This window comes from Panthera uncia, chromosome A2 (genome assembly GCF_023721935.1).
Source record: "Panthera uncia isolate 11264 chromosome A2, Puncia_PCG_1.0, whole genome shotgun sequence".
Lineage (NCBI taxonomy): Eukaryota > Metazoa > Chordata > Mammalia > Carnivora > Felidae > Panthera > Panthera uncia.
In genome coordinates this window covers 53,244,196-53,263,075 of record NC_064816.1, presented here as the reverse complement: position 1 = coordinate 53,263,075, position 18,880 = coordinate 53,244,196, and the positions used below count along the sequence as shown (strand labels likewise).

Genomic DNA, 18,880 nt, shown 5'->3' with positions numbered 1-18,880 from the left:
GATGAAATGGGAGGTCCAGAGACGGGGGTAGTTTGCCAAAGGCCAAACAGCGCACTGGCCGGGCTCGGAGGGGATAGACGGCTGTGGTGAAGAGGGGAACTAGGACGCCTGACTTTCCTCTCTGCTCCCATCCTCTTCCTTCTCCAGAGACTCAAGTACCTGCTGACCCCGAGGGAACCCAACCGCTGGGCTGTGGAGCGCGAGGGAGCTATGCCCTACAGCTCCCGCCTGGCCGTGAACGGCGCTCTCATGAAACCAACCCACATCATAGTAGAGACCATGATGTGAGCTCTCGGGCGCTCGGGCGGACGGGCTGCTTCCCTGCTGTTTACTAACATTAGATTCTCATAGGACCAGGTTTACAGAGCTTTCTATTTGCACTAGGATTGTTTTTTTTAATTGTCACAGAAAATGTTACTCTGTGTGCGTGCGTGCGTGTGTGTGTGTGTGTGTGTGGTATCGTGTGTATGTGTTTTTTGTTTTGATTTGGGGATATTTTATACAAAAAAGAAAACCCACCGGCGGATGTCCGGGGCGAGGCAGAGTTTTCATATTGAATTAGATGTATTTTATGGGAACTTGGTAAATTTTTCTTTGTATTTTTTTTTTTTACATATAACTATATATACATTTAGAGATTGTCATACACTTTTACCACTTGAATCGATCTTGCCAGCAACAGATCTCGTTTTCAAAAGCAATTCTTCGGTGCTTGTATAGCTGGCAGAAAGTTCTGCCCCCAAAAACACAGGGTGGAATTTTCCTGGACGGGAGACCCATTTTAAAGGTGTAGTACCTTCTCAGCCTGGTTCAGATAGAAGCATACAGCAGAGGGGAGGCCCCACCAGCCGGCCTGACCCAGAGGGGCTAGAGAAAGGAGGGCCACAAGGAGAGGTTTCATTGCACTTGTCTTAGCCAAGAAGAGAGATGCCAAATAGTGAATCAGCGCCTCCAGTCAAGGGACTGACTTACAGCTGACAGGTGAGGCCTTACAGCCAAAGTCTGATTCTCTAGAAACCGTTGCACCAAGAGCAAAATCCCGCCTGTTATTTTGAGATGGAGGGTGGATAGTCAGAAGGACTGTCAGATCGATTGTTAGGACCGTTCATCGGAGTGGGGGCAGTAAGAGCTCCCAAGAGGGTGCTGGGGAGGATGGAACCCTGACATTCAGGAGGCCTCAGGAGGCTGCAGTCCCACGGCTTCCCAGCTAGAGTTCGGGGCCGGCGTTGCGGGAGCCGCCAGCGGTCTCAGGGCTCCGACCCTCACACGGATGGGTCTGTTGCGTTTTAATGGGGTTCTATCAGGTTCTGGCCAGCCCCCCGCTGACCTCTCTCGCAGCTGCATGTAGGAGAGAAGCATGATGTATTTGGTGAGGGACGAGGGGTGAGCCAGTGGACCAAAGGGTGTGGGCCCAGGCATTCAGAGAGGCCTGGTGTCAGGGAGGGGTGCTTTTCTTTCCTCAGCAATCCACGCTCAGCTCTGTCCTCGTCTCCCAGAGGCTGGGAAACTCCCGACACGCTCCCGGCTCAGGGCTGCCCCCGTGGGAGTGCCAGGAGTGCTTTTGGAGCCTCCCTGGATCTTTGACTTGGGCGAAGTGCTCCCAAACCCTCCTCCCCGTTCAGGCACAAGAGCAGCCCTTGGTGGTGACTCGGGAGATGGTGAAACTCTTCACAACTCCTGCGGTAGCTGGTGTTAGATACACACTATGTGGGGACCGAGGAGAGGAGGTGAGAGGGCATTTTCTAGAAGGGTGGGATCGTTCAGGGGGCTGGCACCCCAGAACTGGCTTACCCAAGAGCCTGTCTTCTCTGAACCAGGAGAGAAGGTACTCCACCTTTAAAATCCCGAGACGGACACGTCTCCACCCCAGCCCCCATTTGGACCTAAACTGTGCCATTTAAACTGTCACTTCCAAGTTCAGAGTCTAAATACGACACGTTGTCACGCACAAATTACAGTGATGGCCTCATGGGGCGTGGAGAGTGGTCCAGCTCGGGTTTTCAGAACAGGGGCTCTCTGAATCCTGGAACCCTCTCCCCAGATTCGGGAGGGGAGGAGCCTCTGGGGTCCGAGGGGCAGAGGCAGTTCTGAACCTCTTCTCTTTGGCAAGCATCCACATTTCACTGTTTCCAAAGCATATACTCTGCCAAACAATACCCAGTCCTATTCCAAACTGTTAACAATTCTGTGTTCCTGTTTCTCTATGTATTTATGGTTGCCGCTGTGTCTGATTTGATTTTGTTGGGTTTTTTTTCCTAATTTTACCGAGTAGCAATGTGACCTGTTTTCCTTTGTCTCATGGAACTTAGTGAACTAACCACTGTCAACGATTGGGGACAGGTGACACGTGGGGTCGAGGGGGGCCTGGCGTGCAGTGGCTGCCTGGGCATTTTGTGGCCATTTCAGGCTACAATGTCTCCCCTCTGGTGAAAGGCTACAGTATTTTGGGTTGGTAGGCAAATTGCAACATTCTGGAAATGGCCTGGGAAAGGCCTCTCCTCTTATAAAATTCGCAGACCAAATTCTAGACCAAAGACACATGCAGACCAAGTCCCCAGGCCCCGCCTGGAAGGAAGGTCAGCCACTTTTCCCAAGCCCGCTCCTCGACAATCGTCCAGTGCACCTGTCTCCAATTGGACCCTCTTGTCTACTCCCCTCGCCCTTGTGTTTCCGCAGAACTTGGCTCTGTGAGTACAAGGTGTGATGGTGCGTGACTTTTCTATGTCTCCTCATAAAGGAAACCTGTCATTGGAGCTCATGACTCTGGTCCTCCTGTCTCTGGAGAACAGGCAGCCCGCCCACTCTCTGCCTTGGGATGGGTTAGAATTTCCAGTGCCCGCAGATAGCCCAGCAGGCCAGCTCTGGAAGGGAAGCGAGGGAGGTGGTTAAAAAACTTGTTTTAGGATGCAGAAATGGGTAAGGGCCTCAGGATAAATCTCACCCAGGGAGATGCTTCGCCGGGCCTGGCATGGGCCGTGTCAGTCCCCGCGGTGGGCAGTCTTGCGTGGTCAGTGCCTCCCCGGTCAGCGCCCTTATAAAATGGGGGAAATGAGACCTGCTTTGAGGAAGAAGCTGGGCACGGCAAGCAGGGACTGGAGCCGGGCTGTCTGGAGTCCGTCTGGCTGCAGGTTCCCCAAGGGGTGTGTGATGAGTGGCGCATGTAGCTCCCCAGTGTTCTCCCTGAAGACCAAAGACGAGCCTTTATGAAAAAGGAAGCGCTCTGTCCCCCCAGCGTTCAGGGACGAGGAGAGCAGCACCCCCCGTCCTCTCACCATCCTCGGGCCAACTGGACCTCAAGCTGTGGCTCCGTGGGACCGACGACTGCCCTTCCTCTGGTAGGAGAGGTGGCACCCGTTCACCCTGGCCCTGCACCCAACAGCCCTCTGTGAGCTAGGAGCTGACCTCCCTATGGCACGTGAGCAAACTGAGGCCCAGTGAAGCCGGTTGGTGTGCAAGAGGCAGAATCCCTTAGGCAGGATTTAGCCTGAGGCCACGAGGGACATTCCCAGGCAGAGAAGTGAGTGGCCTTGGATGATTTCTGGGTGACACGGCCCCCTCTCTGTACCTGTGCTCCCTCATTCTTACCCCAGATCCCAGCGCACCCCTAGAGAAGGTGGCAAAGTCCAAGGGGAGTGAGCCACCCTCAGCGTAGCACAGGGTGATCTTGTGTCACCCGGTGCCACTGCACAGTGGTCCGGGGCCCAGCCAGCATCTCCCCAGCACTGCCCCTCTGGACGGGGAAATGCTCTGGGCAGCCAGGGCTAAAGGCAGACACTGCCTCCCTTCCCCTCCAGCCTCAGACACTGGCCAGGAAGGGACCCAAGAGAAACCCTGAGGTGGCTAGAGGTCCCATCCAGCCCTGAGCCCCAATGTCAGGCAGCCCCAGGCTGGGCTGTCCACGTGAATGCTATAAATAGCCCGGTGCAAAAATCCAACAGGCACAAACCAAACAACATCCCAGATATCAAAACGCAGAGAGGGGTGTGGGCAACCTGGAAGCCAGAGAACAGCATTTCCCTCGCCCCCAACGCCCTGTTAATGCCTGGCCCTCAGACTGCTGTTTTAATCGGAAGCTATGTTTCATTGTTCTCTTGGTGGGTGTCACTACAGACGTGTTCTGACAGTTCCCTAAGGAATCTTGTTATATATTTGGCTTCCAATTGAGATGTTGGCTCCATTTCTTTCTCCCCCCCCCCCCACCCTTATTTTTTACCCACTTAATTTTCGAATCCCTAGCAACTGTGACTCTGTATTTAGCACAAGAGAAAGCTGAGAACGTGGGTCTTGCCTCCTTCCAGAAATATGTCTGGCTCATCAGGACTTTTTTTTAAAACTTCAAAATATTTTTAAGATATTTTAAACTTTTGTAAAAAAAAAAAAATCAACCAACGAGAGACTCTTCTGAGGAGGAATTTGTATTTGAATAAGATCCTTGGTGTGTAATTCAGTCTTGCAGTATACAAGCTTTTGTGTATAAATGTTTTATGATATGAATCCCTGTATTTTGCAGGGCTTTTCTTTTCCTCTTTTGCTTTTTAGATAAATATGTATATCAATATTTTAAATTCATCTTTGCTTTTTTTTAGAGGAGTTTGTAATCACCTTATAACATGAAAATAAACATTTCCTTTTTAAAATCCAACACGTATTGGTTCTGTGTTTTTCTTTTTTAATTTTTCTTTTGAGAGTGTGCACATGTGCAAGCAAGTTGGGAGGGGGGCAGGAGCAGAGAGAGAGAGAGAGAGAGAGAGAGAGAGAGAGAGAATCCCAAGCAGGTTCCACACTCAGTGCAGAGCCTGACTCGGGGCTCAATCCCAGGACCCGAGGATCATGACCTGAGCCGAAGTCAAGAGTCAGACACTTAACTGACTGAGCTTCCCAGGTGCCCTTGGTTCTGTTTTGATGAGGCTGTTTTCCCTCATGTTTGACAAGCACCTTAACAGTTTACAAAGGGCTTTCAGTTCTGCCCTAGGATGCTCATCAAAGGTGGGTATTGTAGGGGCCCGAGGGTGGCTCAGTCGGTTAAGCGTCTGACTTCGGCTCAGGTCATGATCTCGAGGTTTGGGAGTTCGAGCCCCGTGTCGGGCTCTGTGCTGACAGCTCAGTGTCAGATTCTGTGTCTCCCTCTCTCTCTGCTCCTCTCCTGCTTGTGTTCTCTCTACCAAAAATAAACATTAAAAAAAAAAGGTGGGGGGGCTGGTAATTGTCTATGGAGACACTGAGGCAGAGGCTCACAGAGGGGTACACTTAACTCAGGGGCACAGAGCGAGTCTTTGAAAGAATTGTCCTGGGTCTGCTCCGGGCTGGTTCCCCTGATGCTGGGGACTGAAGCCCACCTGGCATGCATCCCACCCCGCATGGCTGGGACACCTCACAGTCTCCTGAGCCTCGGTTTCCCCACCTGGAATAAACTGCCCCTTTCAAGGCTTCGGGCTGATTAGAGGTCATGCACAGGAGTAGTTACTGGCACCCAAACGGGCTTTCTGACCGCCAGGCCTGAGTGGGGGAGGCTGCAGGGAGGAGCATAAGCCCTAGAGGGATGCAAATAGAAATCACACCACAGACTCTGGGGCCTCAGAAGGCAGAACACTCAGGACCTCAGAAAGTATTTGGTACAGGAAGTATTTGGTCCTCTGCGTTGGGAATCGTGTGCTCAACTCACTGTTATAGGTGGGGAAATTGAGGCCAGGAGAGGGGTTCAGCTTTGCTGGGATAATATTTTGGACAGATCAGTGTGTGGGCAAATTTAGGGAAGCCTCCTGGGTCCTTTTCTCCAATTCGCCAGACCAAACATCTCTCAATAACTCATTTTCTTAAAGTGTATTTTGAGAGAGCAAGTATGTATGAGCGGGGGAGGGGCAGAGAGAGAGAGAGAACACCCCAGTGCGGGGCTCAATCCCATGGAGCTTGAGATCATGACCAGAGCCAAAACCAAGAGCCACTCAGCTAAACTGAGCCACCCAGGTGCCCCTCAGTAATATAAACTCATTATTTATAGATGATGTTAGAATAAAATGCCACTCCCCCAGCCTTTTCTGATTGTTGGCCTTTCTTTTTTGATATATATATTTTTTATTTTTGAGACACAGACAGAACATGAGTGGGGGAGGGGCACAGAGAGGGGGAGACACAGAATCTGAAGTAGATTCCAGGCTCTGAGCTGTCAGCACAGAGCCCGGCGTGGGCTCAGACCCACAAACTGTGAGATTTTGACCTGAGCTGAAGTCAGACGCCTCACCAACTGAGCCACCCAGGCGTCCCTTGTTGGCCTTTCTGATGGCCTCTGTCCACCTCCCTCCTCCCTGTGTGTTTTGGCCATAACTTGTATTCAAATCCTTGTATTCCATCCCTTACTATTTGTGTGACTTAGGGCAAGTTACTTAACCTCTCTGTACATTTCCTCACCTATGACACTGGGCTAACAGAACCACCTCTGAAGGCTGTAGGAGAATCCAGAGAATTCTTGAAAAGCACACAGAAGTGCCTGCACGAAGCCAGTCTGTAGCACAGGGGTACCTCTCTAGGTCTGGCGCTGTCCACACCCTCTTCCCTGTTTCAGAAGGGCCCAGAGTCTATCGCCTGGCACTAGGGAGAGCAGAGGTACCCTGTGCCCAATCTGGCCTTTGGCTTCCCTGGCCCAGCCACACTAACACATCTCCAGAGATGGGGGCTCACTCCCTCATGCATAGCTGATGGGAAGAAGCTCTTCATCTGCCCCCACAGAGCTGTGAACCCCTAGTGAGGCCTGGCCATGCCCTCTGGGCCCATCCTGCCCTGGATGCCCAGTGAAGACTCAGGACATCAGTGAGATCCCACCCAGGATAAAGTGGCTCCATGCAGCAGACCCACCACTTACGTGCCTCGGCGGCTTCCTCCTGCAGATAGGATAAAATCCAGTCCAGACCCAAGCCCTCACCATTGGGCCCTGCACCCTCCAACCTGGTCTCCCCACTCTGCTTTTGGGCCTCCTTTCTCTTCCTTGACCCACCAAGCTCATTCCCACCTCAGAGCCTTCGCACTTGCGCCCCCTGCCTGGGACACTGTGCTTCCCGGTCTCCACAGGGTTGGCTCCTGTCTTGAAGGTCTCCGCACAAATACCTCTTCAGAAAAGTCCTTCCCTGACCCCGGAGCTAAAGCTCTCACCCTCCACTGTGTCCCCATGACTGTTTTGTTTTGTTTTTTCATTCTGAAATAATTCTTTACAATGTACTCCCTTGTTCATTGTCTGTTTTCCACTAGAATTATAAGCCCCATGCAGACAGGACCTCCTCCGCCTTGTTCATGTTGTTTTTCCAGGGGTGAAAACAATGCATAGTCCAAGCAGACTTTTTTTTTTTTTAACGTTTATTTATTTTTGAGACAGAGAAAGATAGAGCATGAATGGGGGAGGGTCAGAGAGAGAGGGAGACACAGAATCCGAAACAGGCTCCAGGCTCTGAGCTGTCAGCACAGAGCCTGACGCGGGGCTCGAACTCACGGACCGTGAGATCATGACCTGAGCTGAAGTCGGACATCCAACCGACTGAACCACCCAGGCGCCCCCCAAGCAGACTTTTTGGATGGATGAATGAATGAATGAAACAGGTTAAGATGTCCTAAGATCCAAACAGAAGCTACTGCCAGACTATGATCAAAAAAAATAAATAAAAAACAAAAAAAGAAAGAAAAAGGCAGACACTCCAGTCCAGTTGCATTTAAATAACTTTATTTAAAAAATCATCCCAATGGCACCCCACCCCCAGCTCCCACGTCATTGCAATCCCTGGCAGAACGGATTTACGCGTGGGCCCCAAAGAGACCCCAATGGCCTTTGCAATGCAGCCCCTTGGCATGTGCTTCCCGAGAGCTCTAAGAAAACCCCATGTAGAAAAATACTTTACAAGGAATATGCTCTAATCTCAGCCAGAGAAAAATACAGCTTTTGAGGGTGGGAGGGACATGTCACAGGAGCTGTACCCAAAATGCATAGGCAGGCAGGATGCTCACCGGGGACGGGTGTCGGGAAATGTCAAGTCTGGGATCTATGATCCCCATGAGAAGCCAGAAGAAATATTGCATATGAGAAGGCCGGCCACGGCCAGGGGCCACCTGCCGGGCCCGGTTGCATACGTCTGGGGGAAATGGCAGAGGCCTCCAGCCCGAGAAAACAGGGGAGCACTGGACGGGTCAGAACGCATCTTCCTTCACCTGCAGCCAGATGCAGCTTTCCCAAGCTGACAGGCCCTAGGAGTATGTCCTGTCTAGCCCTGTCACTTGACAGAGGCCCAGAGAGCCTGGGCAACTTGCCTAAGTTCACACAGCTGTGGCTGCCAGTGGCCATGTCTCTGCTGTGTCACCCCCCACACCCCCAAGCTGAGGGCTCTTGGCTTTTCCTCAGTGCCCCTGTGATGGGTGGGCAGTGCCCTTTCACCCTGGGGCGGATGTTCACACAGGAATCCAAGATAGCAGAGGCATTGGACAGTCCAGCCGTGGCATGAAGGGCTCTCCAGGGAAGACAGGAAAGGGCAGGCTCTGGGAAACTGGAGGGAGGAGAGGGAAAGCAGGCCCCCAGGGAGAGTGTGGGTGGGGTGCCCAGTGGGCCTGGTTCTGGCCATGACAGGGAGGCCCGTACCTGCTCAGAGACTGCCCACCCCTTGATTGTCCAGAGAGGGCCAGACCAGACCCGGAGGGGGTCACGGAGCAACCAAGCAGCAACCCAGGGTGAAAAGAACAGGCCTCTCGACTCCCCATCTTGTCCCTTGAGTGGAAGAGTGTTTCTGGGGGGCCTCCCTTGGAGGGAAGCATGGAGGATGCAGATGGGAATGGGTGCCCCATTTTCCTGAGACCCCCATTAAGAGCAAAGCAAATCCCCAGACCTGACTGAATCCTCCCTGCCCGCCTCCATCCCTGGGGCCCCAGCCCAGACCACCAGGTGAAGGCCGCCCGTGCCCTTCTCAAAATCAAAAGGGTTTCTGGGTCTGTGGAAAATGAGGACAATGATTTTAAGGGATGCTGGTGCTTCCAGATTTCAAGTGGGAATAAATTTCCTTGAATGACCACCTTGGACACTGTCGCCTTTGGGCATGAGAGAAGACGGCCCATCTCTCTCCTGCCTGCCTCTCTATCTCTGTGCCTCCCTCTCCCTGTCTCTCCTCCTTCACTAATTTAGATATTGAAGAGGAGCTGTGTCATCTAACATGGCATACTTCCATGGTTTCCCCATCTCCACTGAAATGGCAGATGAATGGAAACCCCTGGGTCGTCTGTTCCAAATGACTCCCTCCCGCAGTGTGGGACCTGGCCTGAGAGGGGTGTATTCATATGGATCTGTGCCTGTGCACCCTACAAAAGCAGCAGAAGGGGCTGAGAGCCCAAAGCCACAGTGAGCTTGCCCAAAGGGCCCAGCACTGTGGTCTCAAATCACAGAGGCTTCAGACCAGAGATGCCGAAGTAAGAAAACCACTCGCTTTCAGAGTCGGCATGCTGACGCTTCCTGGGCTTCAGCCATCCCAGCTCAGAGTCTCTCCAGTGGGGATGCCAGTGAGACCCAAACACCAGAATGCTGGAGAAGAGAAGGGGTTAGGCTCCCACCCTGAGTGGCATCTTTCTTGGTGGGAGGCGGTCCAGAAAACAAGAAACACCCTAAATGCTCTCCCCCTGTTGGGAAACTAACTACCTGAGCATGTGTGGACCCACTGCCTGGATGCTTCATACCTCAGTCCATGACTGCACTGGGGGTATCCAGCTCCCACTTGCTCACCTCTTGGGATGGGGAGCTCACTCCTCCCTGGCAGCTCCATAGCTCTGCTGGGAGAAAGCACTCCCTACACGGAGCTGGGCTCCCTAGCCCCTCTTCTCCCAGCTGAGCAGCCTGTCTCAGCCCCTACTGAGTGGGGCTCCTCCGGGCATCTTGGAGCCCCAACGTGGAGAAAGACCTGGACGTCACTCCAGCTGGCACAGGGACATCACTGCCTGGGACTCCAGGCACCACAGAACCGGAGAATAGACACAGAGTCCGGTCCCCGGCTCAGAGCCTGCCAGACAGACAGATGGATAAGTGAGCGGCCACTTCTCCAGCCCAGCTACAGGTCTGGGGGTCAGGGTCTACTCGGGCAGCCCCTGGGGTGTCCAGACCACACGCTGACTTCAGAGCATCCGGGGGCTGCTGGGGCCTGGTGCTCGCGGGGCTCGGCTGCTCTGCGCCAGCGGGTTGCGGCTGATGACCAGTGCCAGGACATCGCCTGCCTCGGCCAGGAGTGGCACCGCCAGGCAGCAGTCGAAGTCCCGCGTGCGAACGTGGTTGACCTGCACAGTATACAGCCAAGGGGACAGAACGGCATTAGCTGAGCCTGTTCTAAAGTAGGTGGGAATCGTGGGACTTCCTGAAGCATGGGCCCTGCCCCAGCCCAGGTACAGGGTAAATCTAGAACACTCCTAGAGAGGAAGTCCTCCTTCATTTAGTTCTCTTTCAATCTTTCTGGTTAGGTTTTATCAGAGAAACCCCAAAGAGGGTGCCAGTACCTCCTTCCCACTCCACGAACACCCACCTCTCTCCCCTTTTTTTTTTTTAACATAAAAGAGCAGACCACACACCCAGCTTCCTGCCTAGAATTTTGTGACATTGCTTTGTTTCTGTTTTATTTTTATTTTAGATTGATCTTTTATGTCAAGCAAAGGGGTGCTGGGTTTTCATTCCTAATTGACACGAAAAGCTTCCTTTCAAAATAAATTTCAGTTGAACTGAAAGGAAACATATTTAGTAAAAATGTAGCACTGATATAGCAGAAATCACATCATGGGAACAAAGGTAGCTGGGGCCTGGGAAAGGCGGTGCAGGGTGGCTGGGCCAGGCCTGTCCCAGAGCTTTCGATCTGCTCACCCACATTTCCCAGGCTCCCTTGCAGTTAGCAAGGTCACATCACTAGTTCCGGAAGGCCAATAGGCTGTGAAGGGGAGGAGCAGGTGTTCTGGGTGAAGGCAGGAAAAAACCCATGTGTGATGTTCCAGTCGCTTTTCCTAAGTCACGTCATCTAAGGTATTTACAAGAGGGTACAGCCCCCATCAGCCTGGGTGGATTAAGCCTATGCCAGCCCACTGTGGACAGGTATACGTTCATGTACGTTAAGCTACTGAGATTCGGGGTTGTTACTGCAACACAACTGAACCTAACCTGACTAGAGGCCTGGTCCTGTCATTCCCTTTGCTCTATGAGAAAGCTGGGGCTCAGAGAGGGGAGGTGACCTGCCTGAGGCCTTTCAGCCAGGGTAGAAACAGGGTTCTTTCTCCACCATGAGGCAAGAAAAGGCCACGCTATCCATGGTGCCCCCGGCCCAGCATTACCTGAAGGACCCTGTCGAAGGGCCGGAGGCCCCCACGTTGGGCTGGCCCATCAGGGCGCACAGTGTGGACATAGACGCCCTTCTCCAGGAGGCCATCGGAGACGCTAAAACCGAAGTCATTCCGCAAAGGGTCCTTGTGCAGTGTCACCTGGGAGCGGAAGGAGGAGGAGGTCCCTGGAGCTTTGACCTTTGTCCCCCGCCCCCCACAGCAGCCCTTGGTGCGGGACACACACTTAGCCTGCCGCCTAGCTGTGCTCCCCACACTTCACTGCGTTTGTCCCACAGCGCCCCCTTGCGTTCTGCATGGCAGCACATCCTCCAGTTCCCAGCACCAGTCACAAAGGGGAAGTTAGATATAGGGCACCTTCTCAGTTCTTTTTCAATCCTCTCCCTTCCACCCAGAAGAAAGTCTCCGTGGGGTACCAACAGGTTTTCACCCTTCTAACACTTGCTCCTCTCCCAATTTACCAAGAGGCTCTGAGCCTTCTGAGGACTACCAGCTGAGAGGTTTCTTCTCTGTTTTTCTATATAGTAACCTACAGATGGCAAGGGAGGCTGGCTTCTCCTTTAAGGAAGTGATATATATAGATACACACATACAACTACATATACATGTATTCTATATAAATGCCTTTAGATCTTACACACACACTAACTTAAGTGGGAAAAAAGTGAGTCTACTTAAAGAAATGTATTAATAGCAGCCTGGTGTGTACCATTGGGGGTGGGGGTGTGTATCACCCAAATGATGAGAATTTTGGAAAACTCAGGCTAATACCAAATCGTGTTTGGTGGTGGAGAATGAAGCCCAGAGAGGGGTGCAGCCCCTCGGGAGCCCCTGGTGAGTCCTCGCGGCCCCGGGACACCCATCCAGGCTTCCCGTGCCCAGCCCCGGAGCCCACCTTGTGCATCTCTAAGGGTGTCGGCACAAGCAGCTCCTGTGTCTCTTCAGGGGACGCTCGTACCTCCTGGCTCCTCCGCCAGGGCCGGTGGCCAGGCCTGCCCTCAAGGGCCACGCTCTGCACCGTGCCCGTCATGATGGATGCCTGAGGACACACAGAGCTTCATTCAGATGCTTGTTGGCTCGCCGTCTGCAGTCAGCATCTATGGACACCTGCTATGTGCCAGCCTTCAAGGTCACAACAGTGAACAGCATAGTCATGGTCCCTGGCCTCCTGTGGCTCTCAGTCTGAGGGTGTGCAGGGGTGAGGTGGGGGAGGTCCTCGATCACACCAGCAATTAGCATACTAATTGTTGGCACTGAATGGCACTTACTCTGTGCCGAGCTCAAGTCTAAGGACTATTCCCACAAAATTCATTTTGCTCTCTACAATCCTATGAGACAAGCAAATACCATTCTACCATTCCTTTGGTCCATTTTATAGGTGAGGAAACAGAGGCTAAGAGAAATTAAGATCTGAACTCGGAGTCTGGCTTCAAAATCAAAGGTTTTAACCACTCTGCTACCCTGCTATTGGTAAAAATAAGTAAGATAAAATCACTCACAAAACCTAAAAGAGTTTACCGCCTCAAGATTCTCACTGAAAGATCTTAAAGGATGAACTGAGACGGGAAACATGGAATGCGAGAAACAATGGTGAGCAAAGAAATTACCAGTAACAGTAAATGAGTATTGACTAAAATCCCACAAAACTAATTTTGAGCAATTTTATAAACAAGCGGGGAGAGGAGTTGGTAGGGAAATGGAAGCATTCTGCAGGGCCTGTCTCATTCAGGAGGAGGACAAAGGCACTGATTAGACTTTGTTAAAAAAAAAAAAAAAGAAAAAAAATAAGGAAAGTGAAGATGGTAAAAAAATTCAAGGCAAAGTCCACCGGGCCTGGTCTTTTCAAAAAGTCAGCAACATGGTCTATCCATGGGACGGAATATTATGTGGCCATAAAAAGCATGAAGTATTGATACGTTCTACAACATTAAGCTAAATGAAAAAAGGCCACATAGTGCATGACTACATTTATAAGAACAGGCAAATCAGACAGCGGTTGAGAGATGTGGGACTCCTTTTTGGGATGTTAGAAATGTTCTGGTCATGTATGCACAACATTGTGAATACACTATAAAAGCCCTTGAATTACTAGTGATTATCCTTAATTCATTCTTTTTACTTCTAATATTTAATTTACATTTGAACGGTTTGTAAATTTTTTTTTTAAATTTTTAATGTTTCTTTATTTTTGAGAGAGAGAGAGAGAGTGTGTGAGCAGGGGAGGGGCAGAGAAAGGAAGACACAGAATCCGAAACAGGCTCCAGGCTCTGAGCTGTGAGCACAGAGCCCGACGCAGGCGCAAACTCACAAACCACCAGATTATGACCTGAGCTGAAGTTGGACGCTTAACCAGCTGAGCCACCCAGGGGCTCCATAACATTATGTAAATCTTATGTTATGTGAATTTTATCTTGATAAACAAAAATTTTATGTCAGCATCGTTAAAAAGGCACTGGACTAAAATTAAGAGAGACTGAAAAGGCATAAAAACCAAGTGCCAAGCATGGATTAGGGACTAGTTTAGCCAGACCAGACCTAAAGGGAAATTTGGGGTCAACTGTGAAAACCTATGACCTTGCTATTAGAAGAGATGAAAATATATTAGAAGATTATTTCCATATACGGAAAAACAGAGTAACTGACTGAAAAAGCATATAAAAGAGCATGTACATCATGGTTTTGTTATCCTAAAAATGCATACACACTCACTTAAGCAGTAACAGTGGTAATCTATGTGTGATGAGGCTGTTTTGTTCTTATGTTTTACTCTGCTTATTTCATTTTTTATTTTACTTTGTTTATCTAATTTTGCACCATCCACATGTGTGGCTTCTGTAATAATAAAAAAAATTAAATGTAAAAATTCAATATTAAAAGTAAAACAGGGGGATGCCTGGGTGGCTCAGTAGGTTAAGTGTCTGACTTTGGCTCAGGTCATGATCTCATGGTTCGTGGGTTCAAGTCCCGTGTCGGGCTCTGTGCTGACAGCTCAGCGCCTGGAGCCTGCTTCGGATTTTGTGCCTCCTTCTCTCTCTGCCCCTCCCCACTCACGCTCTGTCTCTCTCTCTCTCAAAAATCAATAAACGTTAAAAAAAATTAAAAATAAATAAAAAGTAAAACAGGGGCACCTAGGTGGCTCAGTAGGTTGAGCATCCGACTCTTGATCTTGTCATGATCCCAGGGTCATGGGATCAAGTCCCTTATCAGGATCTATGCTGAGCATGGAACCTGCTTAAGAGTCTCTCTCTCTCTCTCTCTCTCTCTCTCTCTGTCTCTCTCTCTCTCCCCCCTTCCTCTGCCCATCTCCCCTGCTCACACTTTCTCTCTAAAATAAAAAAAAAAAGGTAAAACGAATTAAGGATAATCACTAAAAGAATAAAAATTATAAAAAATATCCTTTTTCATGATGGAAAGAGTGCAGGAATAGGAGATTTATCAATACAAGAAAAGTTAAGATAGTAGATCAGAAGTATTGAGAAAGTAGGATACATAGAAAGTATAAATTCTTTGCTAGAAATAACTTTATATTAGTAATCACAAAAAGAATAAATGAACTAAACTTGCCTTAAAAGAAGACCCTTGGCTTGGGGGGACAATCAGCTATATATAGCATACAACAGATACACTTAAAATGAGAAATGTACAACTTAGTAACACAGTAAGTTTGAAAATAAAGAAATTGGAAAAAAGACAGGAAACATTACTAAAATAAAGCTGGTGGAGCCATATTATTATGGGAAAAATGGAATTTAAAGTGGAAAGCAGATAGGGATAGAGATACTGATTAATAACAAAAAGAAAAATTCACCAAGAAGTTATAGTCATCATGCGCTTAATGACAGACAAATTTTGACATAGACAAAAATTGACAGAATGTCAAGAATTTGCCAAATCTCTACTCACAATGGGATTTTATCATACTATTAACAACAACAAAAAACCACACAAAGATAAATAAAGCATATAACATTTCATCAGGATGCAGATTTGAACAAGTTTATGAACAATCTTGATCTGCAGAGAACCCTACACCCAAAAAAGGGAATTCACATTGTTTTGCAGGCATACACGAAACATTTACTAGAACTGATACTAGAAAGAAACCTCTCCACTTCTGTATATGTTAAGGGCCTAACTAAAATTGTACTAGACATTTTTTAAATATTTGGAACTGAATGATCAATTAAAGCACTACAAATCAAAACTTGTGGGATGCAGCCAAAGCAGTACTTATGGGTAAAATCATAGCTTAAGATGCACCACAGTAGAAAACAAGGGAAACTGAAAATTAAGGACCTAAGAAACCAGGAAAAGTATCATTACTGAAACACAAAGAAGTTAAACACAGAAATGAGTAAGATAGGAAACAATGAAACACAAGACAGAATTAGCAAAGCCAAAAACTAGTTCTCTGAGGAGCATAGTAAATAGCAAGGCTGGTGGAGAAAAAAAAAAAGGCCCTAGTCAACAATATTAGGGGCAAAAGCACAGGTAAAGCAGAGGTTTACATTATCGCTCTCAGAGTATGAAGGAGCTTCTGAAATGACCCAGCTGGATCTTTCCTAGACCTTCTGCGCAGCCTGTTCTGTTGTGGGCAATGTTGACCTCACACAAAGCTGTAGTCACTTCTCAGCCCCCTGACCCCGATCCCCTGTGCCGTCACTGATGTTGACATCCACATGCTTCCACAGGGCATGCCCAAAACCGTGTCCACATACTGCACATGCACACACAGACACCAAAACTGTCCCTGTGCATATCCAACTGTGCACACTCAGACACACCTGCTCTGAAATGCCCACACGCATGCTCCCAATGCACACATGATACCAGACAGGTTCACATGTGCATACGCCTCGAACCGCCACACCACAGTGTTCTCAGTCGCACTTGTGTATGTGTCCGCACATGTGTGCAGACACCTTTACATGGCAGGTGCTGGGTGAGTGCATGACACACATGACACGCAGGCAGGATCCCATCAACACGCTTGTCTCCTATGGCATGCCTGTCAGTGTGTCCATGCACAGGTGCCCCCAGGAAGGTCTGCAGGGTGGGTTGGCCCTACCTCCAGTTCCCTCAGCAGCTCTGACTGACCACACGACTCCAGGTCTTCGAGGGCTTCCCCGAACATGCGCCAGAAGCCCTCCTCACGGGCAGGGCCAGGGGCTGGGCTGTAACGTAGGAACCAGAGAGCGTCAACTCCTGGTGGACAGATGGGCGGGCAGGCGGGCTGGGGCCTGAGGAGTCTTCGGGGCCCCAGGGCCCGGCGTTGGGCTCAAGGGGCCAGAGGGTGGGCGGGCGGGCGGGCAGGCAGGCGGGCGTCCTCGGTGGCAGTGCTGGGGCCCCGGGGCAGTGGTTGGTGACACGGAATGGGGGGAAGACGCAGTTAGGGGCGACCAGGACTGTCGGTGGCCAGTTAGAACAGGGGTAGATGAGACGGGGTGGAGAGCGGTGACACAGGACGCCTGGGAAGAGAGACAGACGGACGGACAGACAGACAGATAGACAGAGAGGAGATCCATGGTGTAGCCCCAGAGGACGGCCCCTGGCCCCACCCAGACACATGGCATCATAGCACAGTGACAGGGACAGAGCTGGAGCCAGCAAGGACACAGATGGATGGAGATGGCGTGTCTGTGCTGGGGAAGGGTCCAGGCCACCCCACAGCTTCCGTCACAGGGTGTAGGAGCCCATCATCACTCTAAAATTGAGGCACGATAGAATAATACCAAGTCACACTTGCACGCTTCATAGTTCACAAAGCCACTTGCCGCCTACAAAGTCCTGGCCGCTTATAAAGTATGATTTGCAAAGCACTTTCTTATAAAGGCCCTCCAGCTTTTATCTCCTAGGGAGACTCAGGGAGGCTGATGCATGATAGTTGCCTCCTGCCCTTCCCATTTTAAAGATGAGAAGACTGAGGCTGAAGGACATTCTCTCCATTCAAATCATTTCTACAAATGTTTTGAGCCAGGGCTCCATCCACAGGGTTCGCGGCTACGGAGGTAAAGAAGGTGTCGCCCCTGTTCTTAAGGAGCTGGCGGTTCCTTCACAAAGTGTGCAGGAGTGCCTCCTGGGTGCCAGGCACTTAGCAGAAGGGACTACAGCCAGGGAATGCATCAGGTGGACACAAGGCGGCCAGTGCCATGAGGAGGCTCACATGCCTTCTGCCTGAAAAAGTCAGGGAAGCTTCCCGGAGGCAGGACCTGGGTTTTGAAGGCACAGTAGGCCTTGGTCAGGAGAGAGTAGGCAGAAGGAAGTGCCTGATTGAAAGCCCAGATGCCGGAGGGGTGGCTAGGGCTCAGTGAGGAACAGCCACAGGGCCTGTTCTCCGCAGGGGCCTCCTCCAGGGGTGACAACGTGCCCTTCAAAGCCAACACTACAAAACCCATCGCGTCCACAGCTCAGGGCTGGCACCTGTGACCCGAAGGCCCTTGTAGGGGGGCCATCATGGAATCTGGGCTAAGTCAGGAGGGTTGAGTTCAAGTTCTGAGTCTGTTGCCTTTCTTCTGAGAATGCGAGATTAGCAGACTTCGGAAAGGCAAACATCTTCCACACATTTGCCACGGCAGCACCCTCTGCCCAGCACAGCCTCATTGCCATCTCAGCCAGGCCGAGGCAGCTCTGACGGACGTTTCCTCCTCTCTCCTGGGAAGAGACCCTCCTCGGGAGCCAGACAAGACTCCTCCGCTGCCCCCCTATGGTGGCACAGGGACCCTCACCCATCCTAGCCAGGAGACCGTGACTGCCTCCTCCCTCATGGCGTTGCCACCACAGACCTAGTTGGTGGCTCCCAGTCCTCCTCCTCCTCCTCCTCCTCCTCCTCCTCCTCGGGGAAGCTCTCGTCTGTGGGGGCTGGGGTGTAGCTTGTCCTCCGGGGCTCCGTGGGTGGGGGGCTGCTTCTCAGCCGGCTGGGCCGCCACTCCTGGGGGGTCACACTCCGAGCCGCCGCCTGTGGAGTGTAGGAGCCTGGCAGGTGGAGAGGGGGGTGTCTGAGAGGGTACAGCTCACCCTCCTTTCTGCCCCTTTTCCAGCTGTGCTGGGTGACCCTGGATAGGTCTTTCCCCCGTCTGGACCTGCATGACTACTCAGAGTCCCCTGAGGGCCCGGCTGCCACCCAGAACCCTCTGAATCACCCAGCAGAAGAGTTAATGCCCAGGGCTCCAGGACCCTGTCCCGCCTCCATCAAGCTTCGCCCAGCTGCCCCTGCACGGGAAGGAGTTTCACTATTTTGACCATTCCTCTCTGCCTGCCTTTGGGAGCTCTGAGGACCCTGCCCCGGGAGTAAGCTAAGAGATACTGATCAAGTACTTGAGATGGGGAAGCTGAGACCCCAGGGAAGGCAGATATACAGACATTGAGGACAGGGGCTGGGAGCCACCTGAGGGCACTTAGAAGCCTCGCTCCACTAGTTCTCTGAGCTTGGCCTTGGGGAGCCCCTGTGGCTCTGTGTTGCAGAGGCCAGAAGGCCAGCTGCTGCAGTCAAATGCCCCCAACCCCCAAAGCTACCTATGGGTCTCAACACGCATGGGCAGGGGAGCTCGTGTCCTAA

The 18,880-nt window shown here is 51.0% G+C and overlaps 2 protein-coding genes across 5 annotated transcripts in view; one reads left to right on the top strand and one right to left on the bottom strand.

Moving 5' to 3' along the window:
- SLC6A6 (solute carrier family 6 member 6) overlaps window positions 1-2,478 on the top strand; it is an 85,863-nt gene extending 83,385 nt beyond the window's left edge. For all 4 annotated transcript variants that reach the window (XM_049641059.1, XM_049641058.1, XM_049641061.1 and 1 more), the window contains one exon: window positions 148-2,478. In XM_049641059.1, coding sequence (XP_049497016.1) covers window positions 148-288 — 141 coding nt within the window. In that variant the 3' untranslated portion in view covers window positions 289-2,478. The remainder of the gene's footprint in view (window positions 1-147) is intronic.
- A 7,572-nt stretch (window positions 2,479-10,050) lies between these two features.
- GRIP2 (glutamate receptor interacting protein 2) overlaps window positions 10,051-18,880 on the bottom strand; it is a 28,545-nt gene continuing 19,715 nt past the window's right edge. Inside the window, exons 19-23 of the mRNA XM_049642247.1 lie at window positions 18,108-18,297; window positions 16,394-16,499; window positions 12,221-12,364; window positions 11,320-11,466; window positions 10,051-10,284 (exon numbers count right to left, since the gene is read on the bottom strand). Coding sequence (XP_049498204.1) covers window positions 10,126-10,284; window positions 11,320-11,466; window positions 12,221-12,364; window positions 16,394-16,499; window positions 18,108-18,297 — 746 coding nt within the window. The 3' untranslated portion in view covers window positions 10,051-10,125. The remainder of the gene's footprint in view (window positions 10,285-11,319; window positions 11,467-12,220; window positions 12,365-16,393; window positions 16,500-18,107; window positions 18,298-18,880) is intronic.